Source organism: Daphnia pulicaria, chromosome 6 (genome assembly GCF_021234035.1).
Source record: "Daphnia pulicaria isolate SC F1-1A chromosome 6, SC_F0-13Bv2, whole genome shotgun sequence".
NCBI classification, from domain to species: Eukaryota; Metazoa; Arthropoda; class Branchiopoda; order Diplostraca; family Daphniidae; genus Daphnia; species Daphnia pulicaria.
Genome location: NC_060918.1, coordinates 13,552,308 through 13,568,568, shown reverse-complemented (window position 1 = coordinate 13,568,568; position 16,261 = coordinate 13,552,308). Strand labels below are relative to the sequence as shown.

Genomic DNA, 16,261 nt, shown 5'->3' with positions numbered 1-16,261 from the left:
CCAAATGATTTGCTAAGAATGTCCACAAAGCATTGCTACGAAAGAGAGAAAATATTCCTTGCTCTCAATCTCACAATGAAAAGTCACAATCTGTTAGTCTGATACTGGAGCAGTTTGTTCGAGGAGAACTTTTAGAAGGAGATAATGCTTATTGTTGTGAAGAGTGTGATCATCACGTATTATACACCACACTCTCCTAGCCCTTACCTATAGGTAAGTGGTAGAATCAGCTAAATTGTGTATAATATGAATTTACTACACATTAGTTAAAACCCCAGCTTAGAGGAAATGGTTAAACGCATGTGTAGGCTATCAAGACAATACCTTCAACCTTGGTTATTCAGCTGAAGCACTATTACTTACTTAGTTTAGGATGCAGGAAGGTCACTCAAGTTTGATGACTACTTTCAAGTACATTTCCCTTTGTCGATTAATTTATGTAATTTAATAAAATTCCTCTTCTCTTTTAGTTTCCATGGGAATTGGATATGGCACCGTACACGCCAGAAGGCATTCAACAGCGAGAACGAACCGATAGTCCTGGTTGATGTTACTACGACAAACGTAAAAAATCGCTATGGTTTGACTCGGTTTGACTTTAAAGAGTACGCGTAAGGGGAGACTGGAGTAATACGGGACGGTTTTCGTTTCCCCTCCCCCCCCCATATCTCCCAATATAATCACCCTATTTTATTTTTTTTTACATTTTTATATATTTAACATGTAGAGGTACCCCCCATATTTTTTATTTAATTTTAGAGTAAACCGTTTACCCGTAGGAAACGGCTAAAGTTTTCAAAAATTTGTGGGAGGTGCCTATTTTTGGGGGTAAATGAGGACACTAGGGTGAGTGGGGTGGGACATTTGATTTATAAGCCTTAAAATTTGTTAAAAATTAAAAAAAAAATTTAAATCGTGTTTCCCGTTATCAATTCTATATGTCTGTAAAAAAAATTGATGAATTATCGTGTAAATTGAGATTTACATTTTACCAAAAAAATAGCTTAGCTACGCCCGATTTGAGGGCGGAGCTCCCTGCCTATCTCAACTGCAGTAAAATTTGCTGTCCCAAATTCCCGATAATCTCTCTTTTTTAAAATGTCCATATTTCCTAAAATAATGGGCCTAAAATTCCAATTTTTTTCTTAAACGATAAAAAAATGAACAAAGTTTCTTCCAATATAAATATATTATGTATTTTTTTTGTATTTTTTCCGTAATATCTTTTATGGCGGCGAAAAATTTTTACATCAAAAAGCCGTTTTTTAAATTTTGTCAATAACTCCCACAGTTATTGACAAAATCACACCAAACTTCAACCCCGATTAGATAACATGTTTTTACATGTTACAGTAAAAACAATTTTCAATTTCATTGATATTTTCGATTTTTCCCCTCACTATCCCTCTTGACCCGGTGTCCCGGCATACTCCAGTCTCCCCTAGTATTCGCATCAGAAAGTCAACCGAAAGTTGCCCTCTTACATGGACCTCCAGGTTAGATATATTTTCCTCGCTTAATTTCTATTAAATCATAATGTCACATGCACTATTCATTTAGGTACTGGAAAATCCCGTGTGATTGTAGAATTGATCTCACGCATGATATCTTTGTATCACGAAAAAACAGACAGACGACCACGGCAGACCACGACAGACATTCCACGCATACTAGTCTGTGCCCCATCAAACAACGCAATAGACGAGATAGCGAATCGTCTTCTAATTGCACGTGATTCGAAAATAGGATATGACGGTAAGTAAATCTTAATTTACTATTACCTGCAATTCTTTTTCATGCATTTTTTTAACAGTAATACGGATCGGTGTTAAAGCGTCTATGCATCCAGACGTTCAGAAGATTTCTCTTGACAAACTTTCGGAAAATAAACAACGTGCTGATGCTGCTACACGAATTTCCCCAGAAAGTGGCAAACTTCAGACTTTGTCTGAAAAATTGAAAAGTCTTCGACAAGAAATGGATAATTTAATAACTTTACTTCGTACTCCTTCCAAGATTTTTATTGTTTTATTTTCATTTATTGAGGCTAGTCTAGTTTAATAATGTTTTTCATCATTTTTTGTATAGATGGGACTTTTGGATGAAGCCGAGAAGGAAATGCATGGTAGTAGGTTAGAGGAAATGAATGATCAAATTGAAGTAGTGCAAAGGTCTTACAATGAAAGCATATTCCAATATTTCAATTCCAAGAAAGAGCGTCTTGGAATTAGAAGACATTTGCTTTCTCACGCTCAAATTATATGCTCTACTTTAAACTCCTGTCGGAGTAGAGAAATGGAGGAGCTTTTTTTGGAGCACCAAGGAAGTTCTCCATTCCTCTGTTGCATTCTTGATGAAGCGTCCCAATGCACCGAGCCGGAGGCCATAACGCCACTTGCTTTTGGCATAACTAAGCTAATCTTGATTGGGGATACAAAGCAATTGCCAGCAACTGTTCTTTCTAAGGTAGATTACATGAAAAAAATCCCATTTACACCGAACAATTGAAATAACCTCCTTTTTCTTACTTTCCACATTCAGGTTGCCCAAAAGAAAGGATTTGCACAGTCTCTTTTCAATCGCTTCTGTTCAACTAGAGATTTACGTGATGAAAATAAGGATGGTGTCATTATGTTGACGACGCAGTACCGAATGGCTTCATCCATATGCGAGTGGCCTTCGAGGTATTTCTACGCTGGAAAATTAGAAACTGATGAGCATCTTATAAGGAACGGACCCTGTCACGAGTATAGGTGAATTAACCTTTTAAACTGCTTTTACTTCCCGATTCACATGTCTTATCAAGTTTTGGAACCATTTTTAAATTTATAAATCTCGATTTATTTAGAGTGCTAAACGTTGTTGATGGGCAAGAACTTCCTGAGGAACAAAGCTTTATGAACCAGCAAGAGGCCGCTGTGGTGGCCAGAATTGTGAGGTTGTTCGTGGTCTCTCGTTTGACCCGTTGGAAATCTATTGGCGTTATCACTTTCTATAAAAGTCAGAAATTATGCATCATAGATCAACTAAAAAAGTGGGCATCAAATCAAATTGCACCGCATCAACAGTAGATGTGAACACCGTCGACAGTTTCCAAGGGAGAGAGAAAGATATAATCGTCATTTCATGCGTCAGAGCATCATCACAGGCAGAAGAAAATCTCGTCGGAGTATCGGGTTCATCACCTCGTTATCAAGAATTAACGTATCCGTAACCCGTGCCAAGGAAACGCATGGTAATTTGTGGGCATTTTCTAACGTTGCAAAGGGATGGGACCTGGCGGGATTTGATCAGCGATGCTAGTAGTCGAAATGTTGCCCACGATGTTAGCAGGCATTCTTCGTCTGAAGACTTACGTTCTGTACTCATGCGTGCAGCAGCCAATGAGTCTACTATTGTTAATCAAGTCGTTCATCAGCAAATGGTGGCATCCTTCTCTCGACAGTCTGGGATGGACTTAAATTGGTCATTGAAGTGTTTGATGGACAGCGGGTGGGTTTACGATAGTGCCGCCTATCGTTTCAATTTGCTCAAAAGAACTTTCAAGATCCCACTAGCAGCTTTCATGAAACCTGAGCAACAGCAGCAACAAATGATAGCATCCTTCTCTGAACAGTCTGGGATGGACTCAAATTGGTCATTCAAATGTTTGGAAGACTGTGGGTGGGATCATGACGTCACTCGGCGGAATAAACTAGACGTCGATGATTGAATTAACAGAATGTATTGAGTCGTGTCAAGTAATGGAGGGGCCTGAGTAGCGGGTGTGCAACTGTGCACTAGGCCTCAGTCGTGTATCTACTGTGTGTCGATCAGACAAAGGGTAAACTCAAGGGGAGGATGGGAGGCTGTCAAGTAGCCGACGGGCAATATACAATGTTGCAATATCGCAAGTCATCACAACGATCGTGCTGCATATGTTTTCATTGAGTTCAAAGCTGCTGGGAAGATTCCGCTAGAAGCGTTCGTCAAATAGCTACTCGGTATGTCGGTGATATTTCTCTTGAATATTCTTTTAATTCTGCACTTTGTAAGTTTAAACATTCATTCTTAATATTTTATATTTCGATAGAAATTTCCCAGTCGTTCATAACCATCAAATCTAGAATTGATGAATCTTCATATAGGACCGGTCGAAATAGGCCCCGACGAAATAGGCCCGGCATATAGGACCGGACGAAATAGGACCCTACGAAATAGGCCCACTTAAAAAAAATTTTTAAAGCGGTCCTATTTCTCCGTCAAAGTGGGCCTATTTCTCCCTATTATTTCTAAGTTCCATTAGGTACTCTGAAATATTTTCATAAAAAATTTTACCCACTCTACATGAGAGAGAAGGCGGAGTAATCGACGGGAGATCCGCCACCGTATATATCCATTGCCGTAGCTCAAACCACGATGAGTGAATTCACACATTGCCGTTTCGTTTTTCACATGTTAGGTAGCTGATTCCCGTCTTTATTTTTTGATGAACGTATTCCCCTTGATCTTAACTGTAAAATTCATTTGTTACAAACGTCGTTTTCACTTATTAACTATCGCTAATTAAAAAAAATGAACAAATTTCCGTGTTTTCTTCGCCATTTATTTGTTCCGTAGCTCGATCCCCCCTTCAGCGGCTCAGCCTTGAACGCGTCTCTCCCCTTCAGTGGCTCAGCCTTGAACGCGTCTCCCCCCTCTACCTATGCCAATGCCAGTACTCAGGTGAAGTAGGAAATGAACATGTTTGATGAAATAAATCTTACGGATTGATTTCAAACATCATTTTCATTTCAAATTGATTCACACACATAGCAGACGCCAACACATCAAGCGTCATCAATAGCGTGGTCTACGGTGGCAATGGTGCAATGCTATCACTGGAGTAAGGCGTTTACCTTCAATCCGGGTATGTTAGAGAATTCTTTCATGTTATTTTCAATCTCTAGTTACTGCTATTGTAATTATCAACTTGTGTGAACCGAGTTCGAATCCCCGGAGAAACCAGAAGGTTCATTGTGATGTACTAAGCAAAATAGCATTCAATAGTCATTCTTTGTATGTATACAAGTGAAGAAATGTGTAACTGGGTGTCTGTCACTTAGATTAGTTCCAGAGAACCTTTAAGACTTAGCATCTGTCGTTACACGTCTTCCATATCCTATCCAGAAGCAGCCCCCCCCCCCTTGAATCAGTAATTTCCCTGAATTGTTAAGTTTTAACCGAAAATTAAATTTGGGCATACGTGCGCATACGTGTGTAGTCTAGCAACTAGCGCTACTTATTATAGCAACGTGCACTACATATTGATAGACTAAAGATATAACTATGTCAAGGCTCGTGACAGAACAATCGAAATGTGGTCTCTTTGTTGTAAATTTTCGAAAAAGGGCGCCTGGATCGTTATATCACGTGATTTACTATGTATGGCTCGCCTTCTATTTATAAATGTCTTGTTTTGTCTGGATAACTTTTTCTCGTATATTTTCTTTGTTTGATTTTTATTGAAAAAACATGGAACACTACGGATGTTCTTTTATTGGCTCCAGTCTCCAGACCATGTTCACTTGCTCAGCGCTATACGCATTCGAAACCCTCGACGTTATCAGGCGCACTGAACGAAAAATTAAAATTTAATTACACTTTTATGCTCTATCGTCATGACGCGAGCGCTTCGTTTAATTGCCTTTTTTGCGCGTAGAAAATTGTCATTGCCTTTATTTTTTATGTTAGTATTACTTGGAGTTGATCATAATTTCTATACTTTTCCATTTCTAATTACTACCTTCCGAAATGTTTAAATACTTTAAATAATCGTCGTCAAACGAGTTGTGCACTGTGCTCCAATATTGCGTTCCTAGGTTCTATTAGTTTGGCATTACCCCGCAATATACTATTTATGCATACACAGTATATACACAGTAACTGCTGACTCCTGACTGTTGGTGCGTTATCCAAGAGCGAATCTAATTGATATAACTTTCTCTACAGCTTTATTCCTCAGAAACGTGAGCACTGAGCATGTCTGGAAATTTCATCGTGCAAGCTAGGTTTTGTCATTGATTTATAAGTTTATATAGTCATAGTGGCATATCTATTTGAAGCAGCACGGTTTAACGCTGGGCTGCTCAGCTTTACCAAGCTTCAACCCAAGGTTTGAATTCCAAATAATTAAATATTTAATAAAACTTAATTTTAAACGTAAAAAATATTAGTTGTAGTTTATACTTATTTACACAACACTAGTAAAAGGTAAGTTTTTAAATCAATAATCGATATGTTTCATTTATTCGATATCAAAGCTTTGTCGTCTGGTTGTCAAGGGAAACGAACTTACAAACATTCTGTCATTTTTTGTCATTTTTCACACAGACTGAACTATTTTTCACACGACCATGGACAACGCTACCGAGAAGGGTAAAATTGTTAATTACTCTATAATTAGAAGGCTTTTTGAACCTCGTCCTCTTGTCTGTCGTTATAATTTTCATGTGTAGAAAATGGTGTGACTAGATCCATTACTTTGAACTTGAATCAAACCACCCAATTAGTTTTACCTTCTACTGACAATGAGATTTCGAGTCCTAAACTAAGCGAACCAAGACATCTATTTTCTCTTCAAAGAGAACTTGGTCCACAACAAGCCCCACGTTGGCCAGCAGAATGCCAGGTGAAGTTACAATGCCATACTAATATTTGTTTGCACTGTACAGTAACAGTCACATGGCTGAATTCATTTTGTTTCTTGTTGGGCATAATCTGTGAAGCACTCTATTCATTCTTTCCATCTTAACTTTCTTGCAATACCTGTTTGATACATATTTTGTTGCTATACAGTTGTTAATTTTGAGATTTAGATAACCTATACCTACCGCAGTATTTTAAAATGAACATTTTCATTTTCTGTTATAGGCAGAAATGATAAATTGCATGTCACTTGTGAAGATCATTCATATTAAGACCGCTACTCTTATTTGTCAGATGGCAGTTGCCACACCTAAACACATCCTTAAGTGCCTCTCAGAAAGGGAGCCTTACTATCAAGCATCAGGAACGGAACCAGAACCATCTCCTTGGGGAGATGAAGTCCTTAAGAGTGGAGGAGACTTGGTTTATTGTTACATACCAGAAAGCACAGCCCCATATGTAATTATAATAATAATCGTTTTCCACTTTGTTATTTACTGATAAAAAATTTGCAATCCAGTTTACAAGATCCAGCACTGCCAATGGCCTTGCACCAGCGGATGACAATCGATTCTTCGTACCAGATGATTCGCTCATATTCGAATCTCGTTTCGAATCGGGCAATTTATCGAAAGTCTTTAGAATAACAGGGAACTTTTACGAACTTCACTTGCGTCCCGATCTGTACACTTCCAGACATTTACAGTGGTTTTATTTTAGCATTAAAAACATGCAAGCTAGAACCACCTATCGGTAAGTAATACTTAAGTTAAGTAACCAATTTTTTAATGGAAAAGCTGAAACAAAATTTTCTTAGGTTTTCTATAGTTAACTTTGCCAAAGCCGACAGCCTTTATTTAGAAGGAATGAAACCTCTCATGTATTCGGAAAACCGTGCTGATGCAGAAGGAATTGGTTGGACCCGTTGTGGCACTCGGATCGCGTATTATCGCAATGATAACGTGTAAATTAGTTTCCTTATCTTTGAATTTGGAAAGAAAATGTAGTTTTTTTTTCTTTTTGGCAGGAGAGATGGCACCAATCCTACTCACACTCTGAGCTTCACTTTAGAATTTCCACATTCGGATGATACTGTGTACCTAGCCTATTGCTATCCATACACATATTCTTATTTGCAAGATAGGCTACTTTTTATTCAGGTATATTTGCGGAGGTGGAGGATTATTTATTTTTCAGAGAAAGCTCATTTGTGTGGATTTTGAATCTATGCAGAACGACGAAGAACGTGCCCAATATTGTAAAATTCGTCTATTATGTCGAAGCTTGGCCGGTAATAGCGTGCATGTCCTGACTATAACTAGTCCCAGCACCGAAGATTCAGAGGTTGTATCACTTTTCAAAAGTTATGTCATTTAGTTCTCTAATCATTTAGCATATTCCATACTTAGAAATCTGGAATCGTTCTTACAGCAAGGGTCCACCCGGGTTAGTAATTCACTCATTTACAGCGTGCCCGTTGCTGAATATGCCTTATATTTTCATGTACGTATACCAATCTCGTCTAGGAGAAACTCCAAGTTCGTGGATAATGGATGGTGTTTTGGACTTTCTGACTGGACCTAGTGCCTGTGCTCAAGTAGACTAAAATTTTTCTGAAACAATATATTCGTATTTATTGGAATTTTCTATATTTACAGGAGTTGCGTGAAAAGTTTATTTTCAAAATTATCCCTATGCTAAACCCTGACGGCGTTATTGTTGGCAACACCCGATGTTCTCTTGCTGCGCGCGACCTTAATCGACAATACCGTGTCGTCAGTAGAGAGTGTTATCCATCCGTTTGGCACGTTAAAATGTTGATAAGAAAGTATGCGTGCCTTAGATTTTATTTTACTGTAAATCCTATTAATTAATAATTTTTTTATTTTATAAATAACAGGTTAATGGAAGAACGTCCAGTGGCATTCTATTGTGATTTCCACAGTCATTCTCGAAAACACAATGTATTCATATACGGATGTGAAGATAAAGACTTAAACGATCTACCTTTAATAGAACAAGTTTTTCCGTTGATGATGCACAAAGCTTCTAATGGCAAGGTTAGAATTCCACCTTAAGTGTTTTTCTTCTAAAAATGTAATGCGATTCACCTTATTCCAGTTCGATTTTGAGAATTGCAAATTTGTGGTCCAGCGTGCTAAAGAAGGAACTGGAAGAGTGGTCATGAAACAACTTGGCGTTCAGTACAGTTACACACTGGAAGCTTCCGTTTGTGGAACTCTGACCGGATCAGATAGTTCTTTAGTACAAACTCATTTTAGTATTCAAGACTATCAGGAAATTGGCCATGTTTTCTGCGAAACTTTAGCAAATTTCTTCAATCCAATTCCAACCCGGGTAAGTCGTTCTGCCTTTATTTTTCTATTCTCGGCTTTTGAAACGAAAAAACTGCATAACAATTGCTGTGGTTATATTCTTTTTGCAAACTTACTTGGATGTCTTATGACAATGTGGTCAGTAACACTTTTCAATCTGCCTGTATTCCTGGTTAAATCAATATTTCTTTTCGTTTAGTTGAATTAGGTCCATTGGATTGAACGTGCTTTACGTTATTTATCAAATGCTGGATCCACGGCAGAAGAACCTATTTACGTTAGAGTTCCCGACGATGATAGGTACGCACATTTAATGCAAACTACTCTGCTTTTTGCCTATGATGGTTCAGTAAAAGGTCTGATTTGAATTCGTTATGTAAAGCCTTAATTTCATTCGTTTAGATGGTCATTAGGATAAAGCATAATTTCTATGGCTAGACGAACTTGAAATTAACAGTAGACACCAATGCTTGTAGGAAAATTTAAATTGCTGGAAAAAATTAAGCAATTTGATTTCCAACTAAAGCGCACATAATTGAAATGCTGCACGTTCCGAATTCTAAACATGATCACATTTAAATCTGAGGCTCATTTTCATGGCATATTTTAATGTCGATTAATTATAAGATGCAAAGAATTAAACAAATTATTTCTTTAATAGTCCTGAGGAAGAAAATGCCAAAAGGTGCTTTCAGTCGAGAAGATTTTCCCTACTGGTCAACGGCTCTCATAAAAAAACAGATTTTCTTCAGGTTTGACTGCTCTTTTGGAACATATTTTTGATATTTTATCAAGTTTTTTTTACTTTTTAAAGGTTGCTCGCTGTATAAGCCAACTGAACGTGCAAATGTCGCGTTTGAATTGTGGACCACGTTCGCGGTCTAATTCTTTTTCTCCCTCTCCGTCCAGATCGCCTTCTTTAAAATCGTATCTTTCAGCGTCAGCATCTCCTAGAAGCGGTCCATCGCCAACTATATCTTCCAGTAGAATTAAACCCAAAGATCTTCCTCAGAGGAGAAGACCTAAAAAATTAATTCGAAGTCTGACTCTGCCTAGTGTTGACAATGCCTTGCCTGTTACGGTATCATTTCCTAGCAGTTCCGAATCCGAAGATAAAACTACTTCATCTGCGAAAGTTTCCTCGCCAAAAGTTAAAAATCAAATCTTAGTTGATTTTCAAGCAAAAACAGCTTCAGTGAATGGAATTTTTCTCCGAACCCATCTTCCTTCTGCGATTAATGGAAGAAATGTTCCTACAATCAATAGACCAGATTCGCTTCGAGGAATGCAAAAGAAAGTACCAGAACCGGGTTTGAAAGGCGCAAAACCCAAAGCTCAGTTCACACTTCAGGTACTTTTCCGTCTTCGCTACGATGACTTAAAATGTATTTCACCTTGCTATTTGTATTCATCGTAGGTCGTAAAAGATGTGAACAGATTGAAATCCTTATCAGATAGCCCACCTGGGACTGCTCAGAAAACAAAACAATCACAAACAACCACTACACTACCTAAGAAAAAATCGAAGAAGAAACACGCTAAAATTCTAAACGCAAACGTTAAAACTGAACTTTATCGAGTTGGAGCACTCAGCCGTGTGCTGAATGCTATGAAGAAATGATCTTGTATTGTTGTTAGTTGGAATATTTGCTTTTCCCGATAATACAGTTTTAGATGAAAATTAGTATTCTTCTCTTTTGGTATATTTCTCGTCCTTTTTACTTATTACAACTAATGGTAATGATGTGAGTGTGGGCGGATGGTCTTTGATTGGTGTGCGTAGTGAAAGAGACATCGTTGCAAAGTTGCAAAACTAGTGAGGATTGTAATAATTAATAGGGTACATTTTGTTAGATGTAATGGATCTTTACTTTTCATTTTTCAAATATTCTAGAGCTACGGCATTACCGTATGGGAGTATCGTTGAGCGTTTCTCGGAAAAAAATAAGTCAACCGACAGATGGAGTTAACCATCAAGTAAACATTCGTTACTATCGTTACGTACCATGTTGACTTCTGTCACCTTTATTCTTTGTTGACTAATTTTTTATTGTGTGGACTAAGATAAAAAGTTATTATTTATTGCTCATATATTTTAGCCCTGCCTCTTACAGTACTTGGATATGGTCCATTATGAAAAAAAAGTGCTTACTTTTCATGACTTTTTGGACTGTATTTGTTGTTTTATTAGGTGGGTAAAGCAAGATTCCTGCTGTTACTATTTCTATTTATGATGCCCCAATTTTTTCCTCATGTAGGTGTTTATTGGTATCTACAGCTTTTGCAACATGATCAACACACACAACCAAATATCGCAGCTAGAGAACAAAGCTCTATCAATAATGGACTAGGTGCTTCATCTGCATTTCTTGATTCCATGAAAAAATACTGCAATATTCCAACTCTAAATCATTTTAATGGTCTTGAAGGTAACCTAAATTCTTTACTGCTGACTTCATTAAAACATGTTATGATTTTCCTATATTATTAAAACATCCTACATGAACAGGTAATTTTGAAGAAGAATATGATCTATTGGGAGTTATAACAATATTTCGACATGGTGATAGAGGCCCACTAGTTACAGTGAATGATAAAATAGAAATAAATTGTAGTTCATATGTGACTGAAAGATATAAACAACTAGAAAATTATGTTAGGACATATAAATCAGATCTTCTTGTGGTTAAGCTACTACCTAAAAGGTAAATATAGGTTTTATTTACATTTAATATGAAGAATTATTTTATAACCTATTTTTCTCAGTGATTTTTGTATTCCTGGTTTGTTGTCTAAACAAGGGGCTTCACAGTTGATAGAACTAGGAAATGGATTTAAAGAATCCTATGCAAAATACTATGATTTCTCTGATTCAAATGCAGTAAAGCATGTCTCAGCAAGCACAACTCCATACAGGTATTGTTTTGCCTTATTTCTAATAATTTTTTAAACATGTTAAAATTTGTTTTTTATTACAAAGTCGAACGATTCAGTCGGTCTATTCGTTCTTGTTTGGACTCGTGGGCTCTAAAACGTTTTTGAACATAAACCTTCAAAAGAAGAGTGACGTGACTTTCTGTTTTAAAAATTGTCGATGCGAAGCTGCAATTCGGCTTGAGAAATCGTAATAAATAAAATAGATTTGTTTTCTTTTTTCGAACTAATTATGTGATTTTCTTTTTAGGCATAAACTTGAACTAAATAAATTGTTCGAAAACGATTTAAGTTTGACAAATTTCTCCTCCCAGGTGCAAATGATTCTCAAGAATTCCGGGAAATCTAAAAAATCCATTCTTCCTAGTACTCTTAAAGATATGGTTCTTCATTACGCTTGTCACGATCAAATTCCTGATTGCTCCATTAAAGAATCCATATGTTTAAACTCGACCACCATTATGTCCTTGGATTACTACTTAAAGCGTGAAGCTGAAGCTAGCGCTAGTGGCCTTAATTTGAAGAAAGCAGCAATCCTTCGAGCTTACGGCCTCTTAAACAACATTGATCAACAGATTCTGTCTTGGATCAACATGTCAAAAAAGCGTAAATCGAAAACTCTGCTTAATTTTCCTTATTTCCATTTCTTTTCTGGGCATGATTTGACTTTGATGTACATTCTTGCAAGCCTTCATATTTACGACGGCTACTTACCTCACTTTGCGTCTCGTCTTACTTTTGAAATCCTTTCGAAGGGAAGTCAATACTACCTACGCATATTGTGGAATGGCCTTGATGTTACTAAGAAAATTTGCCCTTCTTCTCCGACCTACTGCAATGCTCGAATTCTCGTTAATTTTCTTCACATTGAGATGAAACGATATTTCCAAACGGAGAAATTCTCCGAAGCCTGTGAAGTCTAGTCCGCAGTTCTTTCTATCTTCATCTTTTTGGTCTTTTAGCGGATACGTGATGTTTGTTTTTAAATTTTTATTTTCGAGTGTTATAAATAGTTAAATACATTTAGATTTTCCTTCTTTACACAGTCGTGTTTTCAATTTACATTCTTCGCAGATACTGAAACAGCCCTTCATGTAAAATGTCTTCTTCATGCAAAATGGAGGCAACATTTAGAACTTAAAAAGAAGCTTAGTTACGTTTGTTGAAACTTGAAAAGAACCCCGATGCTCCAGCACTGAATACGCATCATATTCAAAGATGAATATGATGAATATTTAAATTATCGATTACCAGATATACATCGATTATTACAAATAAAATATTTATATTAAAAGAAATACTTCAAATAATACTTTTAAATAATTTCTAACACTATAACTTGAAAAAAAACCGATTAATTTGTTAGTAAATTTTAAAATTTGTCTGTTCCAAAAAGTAAAATGTAATAGCTCATTCATTGGTGCCCAGACGACGCCACCTCTAATAAGGAAGACGCCATTGCTCCCTAGTAAGAACTTCCTGTGATTGATACCGGCTTATTCGACGCATTTATATTAGAACTTGCGACCACTGAGACAATGTCTCGCAATCGGGAGAGTACCAACACAGACAATAAAGTCTACGTTGGAGACTTAGGTAAGTCATTCCAAGGATTTCGAGTTTGTGAATCTTCCCAGAATGTGTATATTCACCACTGTTTACACGACAAGTGTTAGCTGTTCTTGTTCTTAATCGACGATTATTTACCTACCAGGAAACAACGCGTCCAAAGGAGAATTAGAAGATGCTTTCTCGTATTATGGAAGACTAAGAAGTGTCTGGGTAGCAAGAAATCCTCCTGGTTTTGCATTCATTGAGTTTGAAGATCCAAGAGATGCAGAAGATGCTGTTCGTGGTCTGGATGGAAGGTAGGACATGAGTCGGTTAACAGTGTTTTAGTAATCTGTTCCTAGTTTGAAGTACAAAGTTAATTTAAATGTTGGTGTGTAGTGTTTTACGCTATTAGAAGGAAGTATGTTTAATTTTTATCACCTAAAATTGAATTCTGTGTGCACGTTGACAAATTTTCACATTGTAATATCTCATGCACGTGTGGAATGTTGATGAGATGTTTGAGCCAGATTGAATAGCACATAAGTAATCTAAATCATTTTGCTTTAGAACTGTGTGTGGTCGACGATGCAGAGTAGAGTTATCAACAGGACGAACTCGTTCGCGCGGTTATAGCGGACCATCTCGACGTGGAAGACCTTTCCATCCTGAAGATCGCTGTTATGAATGTGGAAGTCGTGGCCATTATGCTAGAGATTGCCCTCTGTACAGTCGCGGTCGTAGACGGTAAATTTTGACAATTTTCCAACTTACTTATTAAGTTTTTTTTAACATGTAGCTTGACACTTTAATTTGATTGTGATAACACAAATTTTGACAAATTGAATACTTAAGTTTTACAAACTTAAGTATAGCAAAAGCAGAGGCTCTGTCTGAAGTATTGCTGGAAATATTGATGAACAGTTGCTTAATCTGTGTTTGTAATTTGTGTAAAAAGGCAAGTCATAATCTCGATGATGGAATTGTGACTACATGTTAAAGTAACATTGGGTGGTTTATTGATGGCGTTTTGTAGGCCGAACGTCGGTAGCTTGAGGACCGGCGACGGTCTACCTTCTGCCAGTCGGCTAACAGCTAGTCTACGTGACGTTCTGCGCTGAGAGACGCATTGATCAGCGTCAGACCAAGTCTGCTAGAATGCCTCACTGCCTCTTCGAATGAATGAGTCTTCGATTAGCCCTCGTCACTTAAACTTGAGACACTTCCTCGCCGTCTGAAAGTGGACGTCATTCTGCTTTCTTTATCCCTCACACAAAAGAAAATTAATCATTCTGTACAGTAGCTCAAATTATTCAGGAACTACAACATGTAGTATTATTTCTGTTGTTTTCACCCAAGTGACCTCATTGAAGTGCTACGTCGTCGTACGCCTCTAGCACCCGTCTGCTCTTTAAACGCCCAGAATTTCGTTGACCCATCTAAGACAGCGGCCGTTACGCTCCATGTCACAATGATTTGCCAATTTTGTCCACGAGAATCGTCAAACCCCGTTTTTCTTTACTTCATTTTAAAGACTCCCTAATTAAAACACAATTTGTACTATTTTATTTGTTATTGATAGTGGATCAAGGAGCAATAGTCGCTCTCGTAGCCGCTCACGTAGCCGCTCACGTTCAAGGAACCGTAGTCGCAGCCGTTCCAACTCTCGTCGCTCCAGGTCTCCCAGCCGTTCAAAGTAAATTCAAAATATTTAGATTTTAAATGTGCGATTCTTAACGAAAATGTTTCATCAATTTAGGAATCGTTCTCGTAGTCGCTCCACATCTCGCCACTCACGTCGATCCCGATCGGTTTCACGTCATTCACGCACTCGGTCTCCTACCCGGTCAAAGTCAGTATCGTGTGATTCGCATATTACTATGTACTCGGAACTAATATTTTCTTCTTCTTCTTTCAGGTCAAAATCCGTATCGCGCCGATCCGTTTCAGATCGCAGTCAATCGCGTGACCGTTCCCGAGATCGCTCGCGTTCCCGTGACCGATCGCACGATCGTTCACGTTCGGTTTCTCGTTCCCGGAGCAGGTGAGGAATTAATGGTATGCTTTAAACAATTTGAACCGTTTGACCTATTTATTTTTGTAAATAGATCATCTAAACGGAGTGTCAGCCCGCGTGCCAACGGCGACGATTGATAAATATTGAGGACATACTTTATTTGGGCAACATCATAATTTTTTTTTTACATTTTTTACTTCTTTCTGGGTTATCTTTAGAAATAATGGCTGGCTGACGTAGCGAAGCTACACGGCGCAATGTTTTTGCTCTGCTTCATTCTAAATTTCTTGAAAACAGACGGTCCCTAAATTTCACTTTTCCCCGACATGAAAGAAAAAAAAACCTTTTTTTCCCCCTCTCTCGTCTCCATTACCCCCATCGGCCACCCCATCACTAGCCCTCATCTTATTATTATTCAGTCGACATTCCACAGTTGGAAAAGAACTGCAATACATGACTCACTGGAAAGTTTCAGAATTTCAGCTCTATTGTTTGGTAATTAAAGCGCAATGTTTAACGCGTTCTATAAACGTAAATATTTCCAATGAGCGATGGATGGAAGAAAAAAAAACTATAGATGTCGGTTGTGATGGAGCTACACACACACCTGTCCTCCTGTGATGCTCACATACGGTCTACTATAATAGGACGCACGCTTCCCCCCCAGGAAGTGTCCCTCCTATTTCATGAAAAAAAAAACCTTTCCCTCCTACGTTTTTTCTCGGATGGGGGAGGCGGTCTGCAGGTGTGTGAGCAG

The 16,261-nt window shown here is 37.8% G+C and overlaps 4 protein-coding genes across 5 annotated transcripts; all 4 read left to right on the top strand.

Moving 5' to 3' along the window:
- Positions 1 to 1,569: 1,569 nt before the first annotated feature.
- On the top strand, positions 1,570 to 4,063 carry LOC124341876 (probable helicase senataxin). Its single transcript, XM_046794828.1, has 4 exons — positions 1,570 to 1,755; positions 1,814 to 2,466; positions 2,542 to 2,753; positions 2,849 to 4,063. The coding sequence occupies exons 2-4, from the start codon at positions 2,089 to 2,091 to the stop codon at positions 3,069 to 3,071; spliced, it is 813 nt and encodes a 270-aa protein (XP_046650784.1). The 5' UTR covers positions 1,570 to 1,755; positions 1,814 to 2,088; the 3' UTR covers positions 3,072 to 4,063.
- A 2,114-nt stretch (positions 4,064 to 6,177) lies between these two features.
- LOC124344461 (cytosolic carboxypeptidase 2-like) lies at positions 6,178 to 10,686 on the top strand. 2 transcript variants are annotated; one of them, XM_046798012.1, is made up of 16 exons: positions 6,178 to 6,396; positions 6,477 to 6,649; positions 6,961 to 7,125; positions 7,187 to 7,419; positions 7,484 to 7,630; positions 7,697 to 7,826; positions 7,900 to 8,010; positions 8,076 to 8,112; positions 8,193 to 8,263; positions 8,325 to 8,494; positions 8,567 to 8,726; positions 8,788 to 9,024; positions 9,211 to 9,302; positions 9,664 to 9,754; positions 9,817 to 10,353; positions 10,420 to 10,686. In XM_046798012.1, exons 1-16 carry the CDS (start codon positions 6,375 to 6,377, stop codon positions 10,621 to 10,623), a joined length of 2,580 nt encoding a protein of 859 aa, XP_046653968.1. In that variant the 5' UTR covers positions 6,178 to 6,374; the 3' UTR covers positions 10,624 to 10,686. The 2 variants fall into 2 exon arrangements, with proteins under 2 accessions (XP_046653968.1, XP_046653967.1); XM_046798011.1 differs by having other exon boundaries at positions 6,180 to 6,396; positions 7,694 to 7,826.
- Positions 10,687 to 10,882: 196 nt separating this feature from the next.
- LOC124344462 (2-phosphoxylose phosphatase 1-like) lies at positions 10,883 to 12,977 on the top strand. The gene is made up of 7 exons (XM_046798013.1): positions 10,883 to 10,979; positions 11,102 to 11,193; positions 11,261 to 11,431; positions 11,512 to 11,707; positions 11,769 to 11,918; positions 11,983 to 12,126; positions 12,187 to 12,977. The coding sequence occupies exons 1-7, from the start codon at positions 10,963 to 10,965 to the stop codon at positions 12,857 to 12,859; spliced, it is 1,443 nt and encodes a 480-aa protein (XP_046653969.1). The 5' UTR covers positions 10,883 to 10,962; the 3' UTR covers positions 12,860 to 12,977.
- Positions 12,978 to 13,360: 383 nt separating this feature from the next.
- Positions 13,361 to 15,972, top strand: LOC124341970 (serine/arginine-rich splicing factor 7-like). The gene is made up of 7 exons (XM_046794927.1): positions 13,361 to 13,532; positions 13,651 to 13,804; positions 14,058 to 14,234; positions 15,070 to 15,183; positions 15,247 to 15,339; positions 15,406 to 15,531; positions 15,596 to 15,972. Exons 1-7 carry the CDS (start codon positions 13,475 to 13,477, stop codon positions 15,639 to 15,641), a joined length of 768 nt encoding a protein of 255 aa, XP_046650883.1. The 5' UTR covers positions 13,361 to 13,474; the 3' UTR covers positions 15,642 to 15,972.
- The last annotated feature ends 289 nt before the right edge of the window (positions 15,973 to 16,261 follow it).